The 22,350-nt window shown below is 35.5% G+C and overlaps 1 protein-coding gene across 4 annotated transcripts in view; it reads left to right on the top strand.

The window, feature by feature from the left end:
• LOC137631026 (1-acylglycerol-3-phosphate O-acyltransferase Pnpla3-like) overlaps positions 1–22,350 on the top strand; it is a 137,122-nt gene that overhangs the window by 107,595 nt on the left and 7,177 nt on the right. For all 4 annotated transcript variants that reach the window (XM_068362585.1, XM_068362581.1, XM_068362583.1 and 1 more), the window contains 6 exons: positions 234–409; positions 6,482–6,642; positions 9,818–9,884; positions 15,395–15,692; positions 16,332–16,473; positions 21,667–21,736. In XM_068362585.1, coding sequence (XP_068218686.1) covers positions 234–409; positions 6,482–6,642; positions 9,818–9,884; positions 15,395–15,692; positions 16,332–16,473; positions 21,667–21,736 — 914 coding nt within the window. The remainder of the gene's footprint in view (positions 1–233; positions 410–6,481; positions 6,643–9,817; positions 9,885–15,394; positions 15,693–16,331; positions 16,474–21,666; positions 21,737–22,350) is intronic.

The following is a 22,350-nucleotide window of genomic DNA, read 5'->3' as shown; positions in this document are numbered from 1 at the left end:
AGACGAAAACTTATAGTAATACCCCCAAAATCAGGAAAAAACTGCTATAAAAGTGTTTTATGATGATAGGATGATAAATTTTGTACAATATGTTGAGGGAGACTGCTCCACTTAGTGAATTATTACAATAATCATTAACTCCACTATTAAGTAAAAAAATCCCAGGGCTAAATTAAGCATTATGTTGTCTTATAAAATCTATAAATTTTTAAGAATATTTTTTTCTTCTACAGGAAGCCATTATTGATCAATTACCAGAGCAAGTCGGAGCTATTTTGCAAGATGCCATCGACAAGGCTAATGAAGGCTTGATGAACTGGGTCTTTAAACACCGATCCATGAAACTGCTCTCAGTTCTAACCTTGCCTTATGTGCTGCCAATTGACATAGCCTATGCGGCTTTCCTTAAGTGAGTAATAAATAATTTTCCTTCATATGTTATATATCTTTGTAAATATTTTTGGTTAATTCTTTCTTTAATGTCATGTTTTCTCCCTGTTTTATTTTTCCAATTTCTTATCATTTTGTTAAATAGATGTGAAGTTACCCGAAACTCATCATAAGATTAAATGAGTTTTTTACACTTCCAGGATGGGTTTGGTGCAAGAGAGAGACTCCCAACAAACCTTATCACACATAGCACCTTTCCCTTATGTAAACTCGTTGATTGATTATTGTGACGAGATGCTTTTAGACTCCTTGCCCTCCCTATTTTTCTCTTCCCCTTGACATTCTCATCATCCTCTCCTGCTTGTATGATTTTCTTGGCCTTTTATTGCTATTTGTTATATCTGCTGCTATGCCTGGTTTCTGTCTTTTGTCTTACCAAGATGTACAGCATTTGTTTTTGTCATGTTATCTATAAGAAAATGTATTTAAAATTGTATATTTTTTAACTTAATTTATATCTTGTAAATTGTACGAGTACAGTACTATATTTGGCATTGGTGGATATAAGCTATCTCGAGGATAAGAATACAGAGATAGAACTTTGTTTCATATTGAAATGAAAGAAAACTTTAGCTGCAAAATCTGCATATTATCCAAAGCTTCTTCCATCTTTCATTGATGGTGTAGTAGCATGAAATTCTCTTTCTAATTCTCACTCAATTTATGAAGTGGATTACTTAATTTTTTCTTATTTCCTATAGAAATAATTATTTACCACTGCAGCACTACTGTGTACAGGTATTACTTTTGTGCCTCAGAAAAGATTTAGTTTATCGATATCTTTTTGATAGCTTATCCTGTATCGATGAGTTCATCAAAATACTGTATAGTTAAAACATGTCGGTAATGGGACCAGAGGAAGAGAACAGGATAAGTATTTCAATAAGAATGTACAAGGAAGAAATGATGCACTACAGTAGGAAAAGTATGGAAGAATAAATCTACAGGAACATGTTATGTTAGGTACATTACTGTATTAGGGAAAGTACTAGAGGAAAGCATAGAAATTTCAAGTTGAAATGTTTTATTTTCATGTTAGAAAAATAAAAGATAAACACTTTTTACTATGAGGCAACTCCAAGAGAAGTACCACACATACAGGAAGTGGTTTTTGAGAAAAAATCTGACACACCACCAATACAATCGGTTGGATGGAAATGTTGAAATCCAGGAACACTGGAAACATGTATTGTACCGTAGTGATATTACTGTATCGTAACATTGGCTATAGAAAAAAGGTAATGGCATGCATATAAGAATTGAAGGTGATGTTGGATCATCAAAGATGAGCACCAAGTCCTTTATTGTTAGCCCCAATATCGGAGGTGCAGCAGCTATAAAAGAGTAGAGGAGGGTATCAGAGATAGATGTAAGGTAAGCCAAAATTGAAGTGAAGAGGTCAAAGAAATATCACTAAGTCGAATTTCTAAACTTTGTTCCGCTAAAGGTTGAAGCTGATGTAAAATTGAAGAAATTTCACAGCTAAGTATTTAAAGGACCAAAGAAATTGGTTGGATGTTGAAAGACAAAGCAATGCAGCTCTAGAAGAATGCTGGAAAAGCTTTAAGGACTATATTCAGCTGTCAGATAAAGTATTGTACTTACAGTATTGTAAAGTAATTCTGGAGACTAATAACCTCCTAATGAAGCTTTGTCAAAATTAAGTTTGAAACTTTACTTACATGAGAACAGTGAGTTCTTGACAAACTGATACATCTATAGTGGCAAAAGTTAGAGATAAGAATCCCTCTAAAATATATTGAAGAAAAAGTTCAACCCATTTACTATGATAATAAGTAATAGTTTTTTTCTTTACATTTGTAACAACTGTATTTAGTATTAGGTGAAATTAAGAGTACTATACAGTACACAGTTTTGATACTGATAAAATAATCCATGATGCAAGGCCAGTATATGGCGACTATTTAATGGCCATAAATAATCTGGAAAGTATTAAAAATTTTTAGAAATTCTTTTTAAATTCTTTTTAGAATTGTGTAAAAAAAAATATGGGCAATTTTACCATCGAACATCTAAAGACTTTATGGGAATCTGAAAAAATTGATGTGATAAGTATTATCATTAGCACGAAAGAAAAGGTTTTAGTTCCTGATATCAGGAATTAGGAATATTGAAAATAAAATCAGTGGCGATAAGTCAGGGAGTCACCGTTTTTTTCTTCAACCAGTCAGCAGACAACGAAGAATGATTTCAGATATACCGGAGACCAAAGAGACCATAGGCACATGAGCTCATATACACTGATCCACCTTTTTTTTTTTTTTTTTTTACAAGCAAATTAATGAGTATGGGTTTCATGCATTATACACAAAAGTTAAAATGATGGTTTTGAAATGAAAGAGTTTATTAGTTCAAAGATAATTTTAATTGTACTTCTGGTTTATTCTCTTCCTAAGTGATACCCCAACTTTGTGTTGGAAGTAATGTTTTTCTTTTACACTTTACTTTATATAATGCAAGATTAATTATTTTTTCTTTAAGTTACTTAGTCTCTTTTGACAGGTATGCTTAGAGATTATGTTTCTGCCAGTTATATGTCATTAGTGAAGATGCGAAATGTAATTTTGTACATGGGTGGCTTGGTAAATGACATTTAGTCTAGCAGGAGAAATTACTTAATTGAAACATCGTTGCTATGATTTTGAAGTAAAAGTTCTGTACAGTACTTATTATTAAATATCAGGAAAGGTTGAAAATGGCATATGACGAGGTGAGAGTAAGAGAAACTGGTAATTTAGAGGAGGAGTGGAAGTTAGCAAAAGAAAATTTTGTTGGGATTGCAAGTGATGTATGTGGCAAGAAGGTTGTTGGAGGCAGTATGAGGAAGGGCAGTGAATGGTGGAATGAAGGAGTGAAGGTAAAAGTGGAAGAGAAAAAGAGGGCTTTTGAAGAATGGCTGCAGAGTAATAGTATAGAGAAGTATGAAAAATATAGAGAGCAAAAGGTGGAAGTAAAGCGCAAGGTACGTGAGGCAAAGAGGGCAGCTGACCTGAGGTGGGGTCAGGGACTGGGTCAGTCATATGAAGAGAATAAGAAGAAGTTTTGGAAAGAAGTGAAGAGAGTAAGGAAGGCCGGCGCAAGAATTGAAGAGACAGTGAAAGATGGAAATGGAAGGTTGTTAAAAGGAGAGGAGGCAAGGAAAAGGTGGGCGGAATATTTTGAAAGTTTGCTGAATGTTGAGGATGATAGGGAGGCAGATATAATTGCTGTTCCAGGTGTTGAGGTGCCAGTGATGGGAGATGAGAATGAGAGAGAGATTACAATAGAGGAAGTGAGGAGAGCACTAGATGAAACGAGAGTAGGAAAAGCATCGGGTATGGATGGTGTGAAAGCTGAGATGTTGAACGAAGGGGGTGTGACTGTACTTGAATGGTTGGTGAGATTGTTTAATGTGTGTTTTGTGTTGTCAATGGTACCAGTAGATTCGGTCTGTGCATGTATTGTACCACTATATAAGGGTAAGGGAGATGTGCATGAGTGTTGTAATTCAAGAGGTATTAGTTTATTGAGTGTAGTTGGAAAAGTGTATGGTAGAATACTGATTAATAGGATTAAGGATAAAACAGAGAATGCAATCTTGGAAGTACAGGGTGGTTTTAGAAGAGGTAGGGGTTGTATGAATCAGATTTTTACAGTTAGGCAGATATGCGAGAAATATTTAGCAAAAGGTAAGGAGGTGTATGTTGCGTTTATGGATCTGGAGAAAGCATATGATAGAGTTGATAGGGAAGCAATGTGGAATGTGATGAGGTTATATGGAGTTGGTGGAAGGTTGTTGCAAGCAGTGAAAAGTTTCTACACAGGTAGTAAAGCATGTGTTAGAATAGGAAATGAGGTGAGCGATTGGTTCCCGGTGAGAGTGGGGCTGAGACAGGGATGTGTGATGTCGCCGTGGTTGTTTAACTTGTATGTTGATGGAGTGGTGAGAGAGGTGAATGCTAGAGTGCTTGGACGAGGATTAAAACTGGTAGGCGAGAATGATCATGAATGGGAGGTAAATCAGTTGTTGTTTGCGGATGATACTGTACTGGTAGCAGACACAGAAGAGAAGCTTGACCGACTAGTGACAGAATTTGGAAGGGTGTGTGAGAGAAGGAAGTTGAGAGTTAATGTGGGTAAGAGTAAGGTTATGAGATGTACGAGAAGGGAAGGTGGTGCAAGGTTGAATGTCATGTTCAATGGAGAGTTACTCGAGGAGGTAGATCAGTTTAAGTACTTGGGGTCTGTTGTTGCAGCAAATGGTGGAGTGGAAGCAGATGTACGTCAGAGAGTGAATGAAGGTTGCAAAGTGTTGGGGGCAGTTAAGGGAGTAGTAAAAAATAGAGGATTGGGCATGAATGTAAAGAGAGTTCTATATGAGAAAGTGATTGTACCAACTGTGATGTATGGATCGGAGTTGTGGGGAATGAAAGTGATGGAGAGACAGAAATTGAATGTGTTTGAGATGAAGTGTCTGAGGAGTATGGCTGGTGTATCTCGAGTAGATAGGGTTAGGAACGAAGTGGTGAGGGTGATAACGGGTGTAAGAAATGAGTTAGCGGCTAGAGTGGATATGAATGTGTTGAGGTGGTTTGGCCATGTTGAGAGAATGGAAAATGGCTGTCTTCTAAAGAAGGTGATGAATGCAAGAGTTGATGGGAGAAGTACAAGAGGAAGGCCAAGGTTTGGGTGGATGGATGGTGTGAAGAAAGCTCTGGGTGATAGGAGGATAGATGTGAGAGAGGCAAGAGAGCGTGCTAGAAATAGGAATGAATGGCGAGCGATTGTGACGCAGTTCCGGTAGGCCCTGCTGCTTCCTCCGGTGCCTTAGATGACCGCGGAGGTAGCAGCAATAGGGGACTCAGCAGTATGAAGCTTCATCTGTGGTGGAAATGTGGGAGGTTGGGCTGTGGCACCCTAGCAGTACCAGCTGAACTCGGCTGAGTCCCTGGTTAGGCTGGAGGAACGTAGAGAGTAGAGGTCCCCTTTTTGTTTTGTTTCTTGTTGTTGTCGGCTACCCCCCAAAATTGGGGGAAGTGCCTTTGGTATATGTATGTATGTATGTATTATTATTAATCAATTTGAAACCTGCTGAGTCCGATTTCTATATTTTCATAAGGCTTGCACTCATTATGATAACAGTTGTATGCACAGTATCAAGCATACTATCTTAGGTTTGGAAATTGAGGATGACTGCTCCACAGAGACTTGTGTTTTTTTTTAAGTTTAGGCCAGTATTATATACAGTATAGTAACAGGAGGATTTCAAATTTACCTTTTTTCAAATTTTGTGGCTAAAGGCAGTGTAATAACTTAATAATTGTTATTGGAAAATAGAATTTATGTTCAATTTAAATGGTACTAAAAATCAGGTTTGCATCAATTTTATTTATAGGTTTGGGTGAGTGGCTTTGAAAGTGCGGTAAAGATGTTAAGTAAATGAATGAAATTATAAGCTGTGGAAAGTTTTCCAAGTAAATTTAATGTTACATGTAAGTTTATATACTGTACTGTATCATGTGCCTTTTCAAATTTTCAAAATGTAGTCCTGCCTATGTATATTCCTAGTCCAGAAAGTTACACAAAGAATTTCAGGGCCATTTTTTTAGTTACTTAAATTAGTCACGATATGATTTACAAAGTCTTTTAAGTCATTCTCCCATTTTCATTTTGCCTTCGGAAGTCTTTTTTTTTTTTTTTTTTTCCATATAGTACTGATTATTGTTAGATAATCTCTTAGGCAATGTAAGCATAAACTTCAGATACCATCTTAATTTGATTAAATATCAGTATAATAGGTAAGCAAGACATGAACTATTAGAGCATATTTTGCATTTGCCAACATTCAGCTTTGTAATTGCGCTTTACTCCTATATCATTCTTGTACTGTACTATACTGTAGGATAAAATTGACCTTGCCTCCCTTTCAGAACATTCCCACCATGCATGAGTTTTGCTGTCAACCTCTATGTCCTTTATTCCTGAAGCTATCTGAAACCGGTAGTTGAATTCTCCATTCCTTATCCAACAGGTTTTCAAGCTCTACTCCCAGAATTCATAATATTAAACTGCTTGGAAATCAGATTGTCGACCTTGTACAGGCTCTCATGACCAATATGGTACAGCCAAATGCTCACCACCACCATCATGATGGAAAATTCTCATGCCAGTTGGCTATCACAGAATTTGCAGGTAAGCTGAAGATTATTAATTTGTATGAAGTACAGTAAATCTGAATATATTGTACAGTATTGTATTAATATTGATAGATACTTGAGTACTTGAAAAAAGTAGATGACAGGGAATCCATAATACTGTATATGCACCTTAACTGTTCTATCTTCATTTCGTGAAATCTACTCTCAATCCATTTAAACGCGACAAATTCTAATTACTGTGCTATAATACCTTATAGTAAAAGCAAAAACAAATGACTTGAAAAATTGTGATGTCCAACCCTATAAAGGGAAAAGTTGATATAAAACTTTTATAATGATGATTTCAGTATATTGAATGATTTTTCTTTCGTATCTTCCAAACAAAAGAATTATTAAAAACTTATTTAAAAAGTCTATATTGAATAATATTTTCTATAACTGATAATAAGTAGGGTTGTGAAAATAATTACAGTTATGGGGATGAAATAGAGTGCTGTTGTAAATCAAATATATATCTGAATAATACTATGTGCAAAAATTAGTTGTCAGTAGCCCTGGGTAGGGTTATGGATCATTCAGTTATCTCATTTTAATGCTTGGAGCATTTCATGCAATAATATTCCACATCAGTAGTTATTTCAAGATTTATCTTTTTTTTTTTTTTGATATTGTAAAATATTTGAACTTGTAGACGAAGAAAGGGCATAAACAGAATTCCAGTTATAAAGATTATTGTGTCAACTTTGGAAGTTGAAATGTTAAATTTCATATAAGAAAATAAATATGTATATATATATATATATATATGATATATATATATATATATGATATATATATATATATATATATATATATATATATATATATACTGTGTATATATATATATATATATATATATATATATATATATATATATATATATATATATATATATATATATATACATATACATATGATATAATTTTGTTATCTCATGTATTTAGGTTGGAAAAGACAATGGAAATTATACCCTTATGTGAGTCATGTGTTTCAAGTTTACATTTAGCACTTAAGATTTTGCTTAGATGATTTATTATATTCAAGGTTGTTACACTTTGTTGATATTAGATAATGTAGCTTAGCCAAATCACTGATAAATCACTCTCAGATTGATAGGGTTAGCCTTAATGGATATTAGATAAGTACAGTATATTACTAAGAAATAAAACACCTGTAATGTGTTAGGAGACATTGCTTCATTACATCTGCACAGATGCTTTCCAGTCCTGCTTTGCATGGTCCAGGTATCATGGATGGTGTAATTCGTACATTTTTATGCATCAAGTTTAAAAAAAAAAAATGAAATAAAGTATTGCTATCTTTCAAGCTTGTTCTGTCAATTCATTAAGTGACTTATACATTATTAGGTAAATTTTATAAACTGAATACATGTATTGGATGCAGCTGTTTTTTTCAAATGCACCTTCACATTTCTTTGTTTATTTTTAGGATGCTCTCACAACTTTTCACCATTGCACTGAATGAACCATATCAATTTAAAAATTATTTTAGAAGTTATTTACTTTGTCACTACACTAGGAATTAGTCACTGAGCTCTATGAATATTTATTTTGCACTTGGAAAGGTAATGAATATCATATCACTTGTAATTAGCTTTATAAATATTTCAAGTGTCATTAGTTAGTTAACCTTACACTTCTTACACTGATAAAAAGTGCATTTAATAGCTACTTGGGACTGGGCTGATCAAATTTTTTGAAAATTTGGATCAACTCTGTAAGATGTTTCCAAAATAAATTCCTAAAATATATGAATCTTCAACCTTTTCATCTGGAAAATTGAAACTTTTCAGAAATGTTTTTTGTATTAATTATAATTATTATATGCAAATTAATCATCAACATTTTATCTGCCAAACACTAAACTTTTATTGTTGTATTCATTATAATCATCATGTGCAATCCTAATCTAATCTAATCTAATAGGAGTGCATCATGACTGATGATGACATTTAAAGTTCCCAATAGCAAATTGAACCCCTTGAGTCAGACTTACAAGAGTTAAGAACTTTTACTAGTCATGTTGAACTATTTAAGAATATGGACCCTTTAGTGACTTTGCTGTTCATTACTGTACTGATATGACAATTTTTTGTACTGAAGCTCCTTAACTATTTCTAACATTATTTTAAAATGTGATATTCTAGGTTATTGTGCCTAGCAGTATTTTAAGTGAAGACCCTAATTTTATTATATACAAGATACTGTTGAACATAGGGTTACAGAATTAGCTAAGTCCTTTAAAAAGTTTGGCTTCTGTTTAATGTTGCAAATTCTTCAGTTACATTAAGATTTATCCAGCCATGTTTTGAATGAGGTGTACTGTTATTGTTTATCTGGCATGTGTTTCTATTTTTTGTGTTATTTGGTTAATTTCTTAAGTACTACTTCAATCATTGATGTTGATAGGTATACTGTACAGTATACTGTATTCAAAAGGAGGTACAGTAGTAGGAAAGACACGGTTCAAACACAAAACATTTTAATTGAATGTAGAAGTTATAGACAGGGCTCTCATGGTTAAGATTTATAGTTATTAATGATTTGGTTTACATTACTATCAGTACTCTTGAGTTCTTTTAGTTGTTAGGCTATTATAGTGACATTAAAAATACTGTCAGAGGAATGATATTTACATGATGCTATATTTATTTTTTATTTGTTCTTTTCTAGTTGAAACTGAAATAACTGATAGTGGTCACAAAGATCTGAGGGTAATTAGTAATGGGATATGGGACTTGACAAAAACAAAAGAAGTAAATTAATGTTTTATCAAAATGTGTTACATAATAATTCATAGTACTGTATTTGAAAAAAATAAAAATTGAATGTTATAGAAAGTAGGAGGGTTATGGGAATGTTAAATTTTTTAAAAGTTTGGTCATAAAATGGTATATTTTCAAATTTGCTGGGGAACTATAGGCTAAATAAATTAAGAAAAAATCTCTAAGCCACATTATTATAGTTGTATTGTAATCACAAAAAAAAAATCTCTTAAGCCACATTATTATAGTTGTATTGTAATCACAAATGTATGATGAAGAACAGCCTCTCTTTGCCTATGAAAATTCTGCCAGTATTCTTATTACTGAAATTAAAAAAACAGCAATATGTAAATTATGATGAGATATTCTTCCTTTTCTTTTCTAGGAGACCAAGAAGCCCCAAGAGTGGGTAATCGTCATAACTTTGATTTCACTTTAGATATGACAGATGCGTGAGTATCAAATCTTCCTATAATCATAGTTTTTGTTCAGTGAAGTAATTCATGGGTGATGTTCCAATGAACTTGTACTATATGCACTCTAAGTGTTGTCATATATCTTATAATAATGAGAAGGACACTAATTAGATTATTCTTTTGTTGTTTGATCAAAAACTGACCAATCATAGCATTCAAATCTCATGGCTTTGATCACTACGTGGCAAGGCATGTAGAAACAAAATTGACTAATAATCAGACTAGGCTTATTTCAATATTCTGTCATATAAGCTGTTACAGTAGAGTGCAATACTTGAAACAGGTATCACACAGGAGTTTAATGGAAAAAGTGGAATAAAAGATGCTTGGTTATGAATGAGGTAATATTTAAGTTTAAACCAATAGGAGCAAACTGGTATCTTAAATGGTTTAATGTTACTGTCCTGAGGACATGCACGATTTGTAAGTATGTAGGAAAGTAGGATATAAGACAAAGGCTGAATGGAGATATGACAGGGAAATTCTAAAGTAGTTTCATGAATGAGGAAGATAAGTGTAGATGAGAGAGAGAAGAGAAGAATATTAAAATTTTAGAGAAATTATTAAAAGAGGAAAAATGGGAAATGTGTGAGAATGGGACCACAGATTTTAAGAAAGGTTGTTAGGACAGGTGAATGCATCAAGAAATGTGAACATGTTGACGGAGATCGGATTAAGCAATGGACAAATAGATGTTGAATAAACAGTGAAGATAACAATTGTTGTAATATTGTTAAACCAGTGTACATGGAGAAAATAAGAGGAATAAAGTTATTGGAACCCCAACCAGGAGTAGGTGTAAGTCAAGCATGAAAGCTTTTGGAATTTCTCAACCGAAAGTAATTGCAAATAGAAGAAGCTATGTATCTTCTAATGTAAAAGAACATTAGTCTTTAGTATTATTGATTGAAAACAAGTAATATCAGTCAAATATATTTAGTGCCATCTTCCAGACCTATTTAGAAAATAATTAAATGGGTTTTACTCCTGGAACTACAGTACAGTGTATTTTATCTACAGTACAGTCCATTATTCTTGTGATAGTTGAATTTTCACTTTTCATCATTTTCCGTGTCCTAAATAGTTTTGAAAAGTAATCAATGTGATGCAGAAGAGAAGAAATATATGGGTATTTAGCAAGAAAAAAGTCGGGTTGTTTCCAAGAATGGGAAGAACGGTGCAGTTTTTCAAGGATTATACAGGTTAGATTTTGACCAAAAAAAAAAAAAAAAACAGGAATGACTATTATATGTGGTTCATGGATAGAAAGAAAATCTTTTGGAGAGACCGATCTATGCTTGGCATGATTTGGAGAGTATGAAAGGAAGGTTGTGATAGAAGATTTGCATGGTAAGGAGTGTTTAGTGCAAAGAGCTCAGAATGTTTTTTTAAAAAAATAATATTTTAAAGCATATTTGAGGAAGAGAAAATGGTAAGGAAAAACATTTACAAGGTTATATGATAGTACGGAGTGCATGTAAGAGCAAGTTGATGGATGTAATGGTGTGAAGTTGACTGGATGGAGGTATGTATGATTGTTTGGTTAAAGGAGAGGAGTGAATGAAAATTTGGCAATGATTGTAATAAATACAATTGAGTAGGATAATGCAGTGGATTGTACATAAATGAGATAATGTATAACTAGGATTAAAGACACAGTGTTGGAAGGAATATTTGAGTTCATTTTAAAATTCCATGATTTGGTGTATACAGTGATACTTCTCGATACGAAAGCTTTTGCATACAAAATTTTTGTGCTGCGAAGCGAGACGGAAGATTTTTCGGACTCATATTGCGAAAAATGTTTCATGTTACGAAACGAGGTACGGTACGAGATTTGCCTTGCTGCCAAGACTAATTTTATAATTTCCTGGCTGCCAGCCGTAAACTTTCCACCATCCTCCCGTGCTCCCATTGGTTATCTCCATACTATAATACTAGTTACCGCCATACAATCCTGCTCTCCTATTTGTCGGTATCCATTCTATCATGCATTTACGTATCGGCGTCCCTTGCACATTTCGTTTTGGCAGTGCTATTGTTTACATTGAATTCCTGTTTGGGATTTTGCTTTCGATCTTTTAGTTCTGAACTGTATTGTGTTGCGTTATTCAACTCGTAAGTTGAATAGGTCCAGGGGTTCCAAGAAAGTTCCTTTTGTGCAGGGAAAGAAAATGAGGATGCTTTCTATGGCGATGAAGCTTGAGATAATTAAGAAGTATGAGGCTGGTATGCTGTTAAGTGTGATCACTAAGGAATGGGGCCGAAATCAGTCTACGATAGTAACCATCCTTAAACGGAATGAAGCCATCAAAGCAGCACCAAATCTTTAAGGGAGTAACTCTTTTCTCCAGTAAGAGGAGCCACGTCCATGATGAGATGGAGAGACTGCTGCTTATTTGAATTAAAGACAAGGAAATTACTGGAGACACGATCACCGAAATGATAATCTGCCAGAAAGCCAGCGCCATTTTCGGTGATCTCGTGCGTACTCAGGCTTAAGACGACACAGGAGAAGGGACACCGAAGCAGGCCCCCCAAAATTCAAGGGCTTTCAGGGGTGGTTTGAAAAATTTAAGAAACGGTTTGGGAGTTCATTCGATGTTGCATCATGGGAAGGCTACCAGCTCGGACACGAAAGTGGTCAAAGCCTTTGTTAAGACATTATTCGACGAGTTGAATCTCCTGGAAGGCTACAGTTCCAAGCAAATCTTCAACTATGACTAAACTGGGCTTTTATTTGGAAAAAAGGCCTTGTCAGACATACCGTACATCATGGCGGAAAAAAAAAGAAGCTACCCGGGCATAAGCCTATGAAGGACAGGCTTACTCTTGCACTCTGTCCAAACGTCAGTGGGGATTGTAAGTTGAAGCCCCTGCTGGTGTATCACTCCAAGACTCCTCGGGCCTTCAAGGCCCACAAAGTGATTAAGGAGAATCTTCCAGTGTTGTGTTTCCCTAATGCAAAAGCCTGTGTAAAAAGAACCTTGTTCACCAAGTAGGTTAACCTTTGTTTCAGCCCGACTGAAAAAATATTTGGAACTGAAGCGTCTCCCCCTGAAATGCCTGCTGGTGTTGGAAAATGCCCCTGCTCGTCCTCCTGGCCTTGAGGATTGTGATGAAGTGGATTTTTCATTCATTAAGGTTCTCTATCACCCCCCTAACACCACCCCTCTCCTCCAGCCCATGGACCAGCAAGTGATTTCAAACTTTATGAAGCTTTATACAAAATATTTTTGAGAGATGTTTTGAAATACTGATAGCACAAACCTCACACTGCATGAATTTTGGAAGGAGCTATGCCTCAGACTCATCAATAAAGCTTGATGGGAGGTTTCGAGGCGCACCTTGAACTCTTCATGGAAGAAGCTGTGGCCTGATACCATCTCAGTACAAGATTTTGAGGGCTTCCATGTATGCCAAGCTGAAGCCGAAGCCGACTAAGTTGACAATCCTGAATTTGTTCTTCAATCTGAGGTTCCCGAGATCGTTAGATTTGGGATGTCCATGGGTCTGGAAGTCAATGAGGACGACATTAATGAGCTTCTCAAGGAGCACCAAGAGGAACTTACGATGGATGACCTGAAGGAGTTGGAGGCCATACAACTGAACGTTGTTCAGGAACAGTTCTCTAGCGATGAGGAGGAGGATGACCCACTGACAACAGCAGAAATTAAAGAGGATCTAGCTGCCTACCATAAAATGGTGCTCTTGTAAAGAGACACCCAGAAAAGGTTTACAGAGGTTGTCATCTTGAGCAAGTTAATGACCTTTGCCCGAGTCATTTCAGGAACATTTTAAGAAGCAGGCAGAAACTAGCTTCCTTGGATAGTTATTTATTGAAGAGGCCTTCAATATTAGTAGGTCAAGAGGAGGCTGAAAGTGACCCCTCCAAAAAAAGTGATTGTGATGAAGAAAATTATTAAATTTAGAAAATACATGATGTAGAGTAAAAAAAAAAATTCAAAATTAGAAAAAGGTAAAAAAAGAAGAAATTCAATTTAAAGTTTATTGTAAAGTTAAGTTTTAATATTTTTTGCCATTTGTTAATGTGTTTCATAAAGTTAAGGGTTAACATTTTCTGCCATTTATTAATGTGTTTTGTAAAGTTAAGTCTTTATGTGATGAAGAACTTTATTAAATTTATAAAATACAAAATGTAAAGTAAAAAATATACAAAATTAAAAAAAGGCAAAAAAAATTATTTTAAATTTATTGTAAAGTGTTAATATTTTCTGCCATTTGTTAATGTGTTTCATAAAGTTAAGTGTTAATATTTTCTGCCATTTATTAATGTGTTTTTTAAAGTTAAGTGTTTATGTTTCCTGCCACTAGTTAATGTTTTCTTCAGTTTGCCATCCTCTTGGACATCGCCTCACTCCAAAGGTAATATTCCACATTTTTGTTACTGTATTTTCCATTTGTTATTGCATTGCTGTACTTTTTGTTCAAATTATACATTTAATTTACAGGTTATTAACTGTTAGATTATTATTGAATGATCCCAATGGTTGTATTTCATTGTTTTTATTGGAATTTAGCTCTATTATAAAAATTTAATGTGGTGTTTTTGTAGGGCTTGGAACGAATTAGGCTATTTATATGTAAAAGGCGACTCACAATGCTAAAAAAATCATGGTACGAAAGCCACCACAAAACTAATTAATTTTGTATTGTGAGGCATTACTTTGTTGGTATTGGGACAGAGGCAATTAAAAACATCTACATGATGTGACAAGGAAATAAAAGTTTTCGGAATGGAATAAGGGGTTTGCAATTGCATGACAAAAGAGTTTTTCTATAGGCATACAAGATGTAGGATTGGCTTCTCAAAGAAAGTGAGATGAAGTAGGTAAATAGTAAACATACATTATATGGGAGATGAAAATTTTTGACGAGTGTAAAAAAAAAAAGTCTTGAATTAGAAGTAAATGCATGGAGAAAGATGATGATAGAATCTAATATTCTTAATAAAAGATGAAGGGAGATTCTAAGTGAATGCAGTCCTGGGTATATGAAATGAAAATTTTGACGTGTTGAATGTGGAGGGTAGAAGAGACACAGAACTTATAGATGCAAGAGTACAGAGGGCTAGTATACATTTCAGAATGCTTGTGGAAGTAACTTGAGGAGGATGTACAGTAGTTAGCCTTACTGGAGTGTGTCAAGTATTGTTTAGAATTCAATGATATAGGATTTTTCCATAACTAGAAAATAAGGAAATTTTTCAGATGGTTAAAATACAGTTGTAACAAATTAATTTATTTAAGGGCTAACATCTACAGACACAGAGAATTACAAGAAGTTTTGAATTGTTCTTTTTAGTGGATAATTATATCCAGTGCTGAGTATTTGTTATTTATTCCTTTAAAATTAGATATCATCGTATTTAATTGACAATTCATCCATTAACAAGATTGATTGGTTTACGATTTTACTAATGGTTCGTTTTTATGTTGCATGGTAATGATTGCCCTTAATTACAGAGAAATGCCACAAAGCCATAAAGAGGCCATGGTTTTAGAATCAGAGGCCTTAAAACAAGTTGCCTTACGTTGTGCTTCACGGTGTGTTTCGCGAGCTGGGTCTCGCGTAGCTTCTCGTGCGGCTTCAAGGGCTGTCTCAAGAGCCGTTTCTAGAATGCCTTCTCTTGACAATCTAAATGATGATAGCCTCTATGAAGGACCTGGATACATTACAGATGATGCCTTTGAGCAAATAATGAATGTAACCACTCATCAGGAGGCTCTTATGGCTTATTACTACCTAGATGATAATAATGAGGTAAGTAATATGTGGTATGAATGTTTTGTAAAGTTTTAGTTTGTTTTTACACCATTGTTAAATATGTTTTACTGTACAGAAAAATTCCTGATGTCTGTAAAGTAGTGATCTGGATATTTTTCATTTTAATTTTTGTGTTATCCTCTGCAAGTTTTGAAATTGTCTTTTTCCAGACAACTGGAAAAAGAAAGAGATACTCAGGCCTGATTTGCTTTTGAACTTTGTAATATTTTTTTTTTTTTTTAATTATACATGTTTTCCACTCCTTATTCTATGTTAAGGGTTGTGAAATGCATGCATGTTTCCTCTTTGGTAACGTTGTTATTTAACTTTATCCACATTTATTATCCTTACATAGTGATCATTAACCTATACCTGTATACAGTACCTATGGTATTTCATATTAAATATGTACAGTTCTTTTCTTGACAAGGCCAAGTCAAAGTTTCTCAAATTGAAAATATGATATTAATTATGTGAGAGGTGTATGCTGTAAGTGCATACAGTTTGCTCATATATTTGTATCCATCCTTGACTGAGTCTCTACTTTAACTTGTGTTTTCAGCTTTTACTTTAGATGTTAAACATTGAATATCCATACAATATTGTTAATATATCCTTTTTTTTTTTCATTTTTAGGTCCGTGTCACAGAAATATTTGACTTGACAAATGATGGTCCCACTGCAGACAATTGTGGTTTGGAAGTGGATTCTGATCATCGTCTCACTATTCCAGATACAGATCTTACTCACTGGACAATGTCTCGCAATGACTCCGTCAGTAAGTAAACTATTTTTTTTTTAATCTTACACAAGTGAAAATTTAAGATATCAAATTCTCAGATGGTTTATTTTAACATTTCATAAACTTTGTTATCCATCCATCCATATACCAAGGCACTTCCCCCAATTTTGGGGGGTAGCCGACACCAACAATGAAACAAAACAAAAAGGGGACCTCTACTCTCTATGTTCCTTCAGCCTAATCAGGGACTCAACCGAGTTCAGCTGGTACTGCTAGGGTGCCACAGCCCAACCTCCCACATTTCCACCACAGATGAAGCTTCATAATGCTGACTCCCCTACTGCTGCTACCTCCGCGGTCATCTAAGGCACCGGAGGAAGCAGCAGGGCCTACTGGAACTGCGTCACAATCGCTCGCCATTCATTCCTATTTCTAGCACGCTCTCTTGCCTCTCTCACATCTATCCTCCTATCACCCAGAGCTTTCTTCACACCATCCATCCACCCAAACTTTGGCCTTCCTCTTGTACTTCTCCCATCAACTCTTGCATTCATCACCTTCTTTAGCAGACAACCATTTTCCATTCTCTCAACATGGCCAAACCACCTCAACACATTCATATCCACTCTAGCCGCTAACTCATTTCTTATACCCGTTCTCTCCCTCACCACTTCGTTCCTAACCCTATCTACTCGAGATACACCAGCCATACTCCTTAGACACTTCATCTCAAACACATTCAATTTCTGTCTCTCCATCACTTTCATTCCCCACGACTCCGATCCATACATCACAGTTGGTACAATCACTTTCTCATATAGAACTCTCTTTACATTCATGCCCAACCCTCTATTTTTTATTACTCCCTTAACTGCCCCCAACACTTTGCAACCTTCATTCACTCTCTGCGTACATCTGCTTCCACTCCACCATTTGCTGCAACAATAGACCCCAAGTACTTAAACTGATCCACCTCCTCAAGTAACTCTCCATTCAACATGACATTCAACCTTGCACCACCTTCCCTTCTCGTACATCTCATAACCTTACTCTTACCCACATTAACTCTCAACTTCCTTCTCTCACACACCCTTCCAAATTCTGTCACTAGTCGGTCAAGCTTCTCTTCTGTGTCTGCTACCAGTACAGTATCATCCGCAAACAACAACTGATTTACCTCCCATTCATGGTCATTCTCGCCTACCAGTTTTAATCCTCGTCCAAGCACTCGAGCATTCACCTCTCTCACCACTCCATCAACATACAAGTTAAACAACCACGGCGACATCACACATCCCTGTCTCAGCCCCACTCTCACCGGAAACCAATCACTCACTTCATTTCCTATTCTAACACATGCTTTACTACCTTTGTATAAACTTTTCACTGCTTGCAACAACCTTCCACCAACTCCATATAACCTCATCACATTCCACATTGCTTCCCTATCAACTCTATCATATGCTTTCTCCAGATCCATAAACGCAACATACACCTCCTTACCTTTTGCTAAATATTTCTCGCATATCTGCCTAACTGTAAAAATCTGATTCATACAACCCCTACCTCTTCTAAAACCACCCTGTACTTCCAAAATTGCATTCTCTGTTTTATCCTTAATCCTATTAATCAATACTCTACCATACACTTTTCCAACTACACTCAACAAACTAATACCTCTTGAATTACAACACTCATGCACATCTCCCTTACCCTTATATAGTGGTACAATACATGCACAAACCCAATCTACTGGTACCATTGACAACACAAAACACATATTAAACAATCTCACCAACCATTCAAGTACAGTCACACCCCCTTCCTTCAACATCTCAGCTTTCACACCGTCCATACCAGATGCTTTTCCTACTCTCGTTTCATCTAGTGCTCTCCTCACTTCATCTATTGTTATCTCTCTCTCATTCTCATCTCCCATCACTGGCACCTCAACACCTGGAACAGCAATTATATCTGCCTCCCTATTATCCTCAACATTCAGCAAACTTTCAAAATATTCCGCCCACCTTTTCCTTGCCTCCTCTCCTTTTAACAACCTTCCATTTCCATCTTTCACTGTCTCTTCAATTCTTGCGCCAGCCTTCCTTACTCTCTTCACTTCTTTCCAAAACTTCTTCTTATTCTCTTCATATGACTGACCCAATCCCTGACCCCACCTCAGGTCAGCTGCCCTCTTTGCCTCACGTACCTTGCGCTTTACTTCCACCTTTTTCTCTCTATATTTTTCATACTTCTCTATACTATTACTCTGCAGCCATTCTTCAAAAGCCCTCTTTTTCTCTTCCACTTTCAGCTTCACTCCTTCATTCCACCATTCACTGCCCTTCCTCATGCTGCCTCCAACAACCTTCTTGCCACATACATCACTTGCAATCCCAACAAAATTTTCTTTTACTAACTTCCACTCCTCCTCTAAATTACCAGTTTCTCTTACTCTCACCTCATCATATGCCATTTTCAACCTTTCCTGATATTTACTTTTTACCCAGGGTTTTATTAGCTCTTCAATCCTCACTACCTCCCTTTTACATCCACCTACTCTATTCCCCCACTCTTTTGCTACAACTAATTTTCCTTCCACCAAAAAATGATCAGACATACCGTTAGCCATACCCCTAAACACGTGCACGTCTTTCAATCTTCCAAACATTCTTTTAGTTACCAACACATGATCCATTAATGCCCTTTCTACTACTCTTCCATTTGCCACTCTTACCCATGTATACTTATTTTTATCTTTCTTTTTAAAGAAGCTAGCACTTATTACCATCTCTTGTTCAACACACATGTCTACCAGTCTCTCACCACTCTCATTTTCACCTGGTACGCCATACTTACCAATGACACCTTCTACCTCTCCAGCGCCCACTCTAGCATTTAAGTCACCCTTAACAACTACATAATTCCTTCTACCCAGTCCTTCTACACACCTAGTTAAATCATTCCAGAACTCATTCCGCACTTCTTCACTTTTCTCACTACCTGGCCCATACGCACTGACAAACGCCCAACATTCCCTACCCAACCTAACCCTTACCCACATTAACCTAGATGATATCTCCTTCCATTCCACTACTTTACCTGTCATCCATTCACTCAGCAATAACGCCACACCCTCTCTCGCTCTTCCCCTTTCAATCCCAGACACTCTACCAGACATTTCACCAAACATCACTTCACCCTTTCCTTTCATCTTTGTCTCACACAAGGCCAATACATCCATCCTTCTACTTCTAAACATACTTCCAATCTCACATCTTTTACTCTCTATCGTACTACATCCACGCACATTTAAACACCCCAAAACTAGAGTGCGGGGAGCAGTCACTCTCCCCCCAGCTCCATCTCCTTGTCGATGTCTCGCAGGAATTTTTTTACAGGAGAGGGGGTTCCCAGCCCCCTCGTCCCGTCCCTTTTAGTCGCCTCTTACGACACGCAGGGATAACGTTGGCGCTATTCTAATTTTTATATGCCCCCGCGGCCAATTCTACATAGTCCCTTTGTCTTCTGGTTTCATTTACTTTTAATGAGATTTTAATTCTTTATTTCATTACTGCAACCTATAATAGGAGATTTATAAATACTGCATGAATCATATCAAGACTGATGTTTTCTTTGGTGTCATAAAGATCTGTAAAACACCTGTTTTGTTAAATTTTTAACCTCTTAATTTTGGTGAAGTATAATGTAAATGAAGAATTTTAATTATCTTATATATATATATATATATATATATATATATATATATATATATATATATATATATATATATATATATTATTTCTGAGAGATAAGCAAGAATTGATATTTCACAAAACTTTTTTTTACCAAAATTTGTCTCTTCTGAGCTACAGTAGTTTGAGGGACTCCTGAAAAAAGATTTTTCAATCTTCAACTTCTGAGCTTTACATATGTAACCTTAGGTTTGAATGTTTAGTGTAGTTTTGGCAGCATTTTAAACCAGTTTTAAGAAACTATTGATATCATTACAAGTATTGAAACTAGTGTTTCTCAGTGTAATTTTCTTGGTCCTGTGTTGTATATAAAGACAATACTATGTGGTAAGAAAAGTTGGTTACATATGTAGATGATCCAATATGATTTGCATATATCGCATCTTATGATTGTATATCTGAGGTGGAAGATTCATTTAATAGACTAGGCTAATATTAGTGAATGTTAAATAGTCTGTTGAATGAGGTCAAAACCAGATATCTCCAATTATGGTTTTTTTCTGTGTACTTCCCCTGATGTTAAAATAGCTTCTCTGGAAGATCCGAATTATCGATATTAAACCCTAAATGGTTTAAATTTCCCATTTCTTTTCTTTCATGAGAATTTAGCAGTTAATGGGAAAAAGTGAATCTGTGGGGCACCAGAGTCATCTTTTAGGTCTGTGTTGCACCGGTCCAACTAACTACCCCTCCTCCATATAACTTAAATTCTAATATAATAAATGTCTTCCTCTGGATTGGTTACCCAATCACTGGTTAGATTCTTTGAGGGAATTGTTTCTGACTAATTTTGTGTAATTTCTTATTCTAGATCTTTTTATTGATATCAGACACTTGTTCGATTAGGTCATGGTTCGGTTTGGTTTATTGAATTTGTGGCATATGCCCCAGCACTGGGCTTGGGCAGGCGTCCAGCACATTGGTGCAACTAGGGAAAACCCAGCAGGTACACTTTGAAGTAGAAATTAGAAGAAGTTGGGCACTCAAGTGAACAGCACTGAAAAAGTAGTAATTGTGTTAAAGCAGAAAGCTAAAAAGGCATATAGCTACAGGTCACAGCATGAAGGAAAGGCCTGTTTTTCGTAATGTCTATGGTGCACTGCACTAGTTGTATTGATGCCACTATCCCCCTTCAGAGGAATAATATTTTTGTGAGGTTTAGTACAAAATTTTTTTCAGGAGTTTTACTAGTTCTAATAAAGTAGTATACAGTAGTTAAATTAATAGAACTTTAGAAATTAAAACTGCATACAAATATATTCTTGTTGACCAGATTCATTAGATTTTTAGAATAAATTATTGTTTTATCACTTTTGTTTTTCTTTATTTCTTCTCTGTAGTTTATCCTTTGTTTTTAAAAGTATTCTTTCTTCCTTACTGGCCTGCATTCCCTATTAAAGCCACTGGCTTTATATCCTGCTTTTCCTGATAGAGTTGTAGTAGGATGAATAATAATTCATATTTTTATTTACAGATTCTGAAGACTATGAAGAAAGTGCAAGTGGCATTATACTTTCCGACACTGAATCAGAACATTTCCATAGGTGAGTGTTAAGATTCATAAATATTTCCTACAGAAACTTTTGTTTAAAAAATATTTTAAAACAAATTAAGCATTGTAATGTTCTATTGTTTAAATTATTATTTTTTTTAATATTTAATAGGAAATGACGAAAGCTCAAGAGATGAAAAAATGTATTTGGGAATCCATGTTTTTGTTTTGAAAAGCTGTGGTAGTTCTGTATCACACATTTTTCAAATAACTTGTATTTTTTATTTAAATAGAAGTATATCTTTAGTAAAGACTGGAACGGCCATTAAATTTGTAACGAAGTAGTCAGGAAGACCCGCCCATGTGTCAATCAACAACACTGAGGGGTGGTTAAAGTGGGAGGTGTTACTTGAAGGACTCAGTTTTGTATAGCTAGGAAAAATACAAATTACAGTTCCTTCCAAATACTACAAACCTTCGGCCTTGAAATAGGAGACTCGCCTATTGGTGGGGGCAGTCCCTATTAACCAAATGCTGCTGCTTAAACTTTCTTACAGCTTGAGCATAGGGAGGTTAAAGTCGCTAGGTTAGACCTTATATATCTTCTGGTATCTGGTCAACAGCGGAACCTATACCCCAGTATGGGATATACTGTAGAGTATTGTC

The sequence above is a fragment of the Palaemon carinicauda genome, chromosome 39 (assembly GCF_036898095.1).
Source record: "Palaemon carinicauda isolate YSFRI2023 chromosome 39, ASM3689809v2, whole genome shotgun sequence".
NCBI lineage: Eukaryota > Metazoa > Arthropoda > Malacostraca > Decapoda > Palaemonidae > Palaemon > Palaemon carinicauda.
Note: the sequence above shows the minus strand (reverse complement) of the source record. Positions and strands in the feature narration are given on the sequence as shown.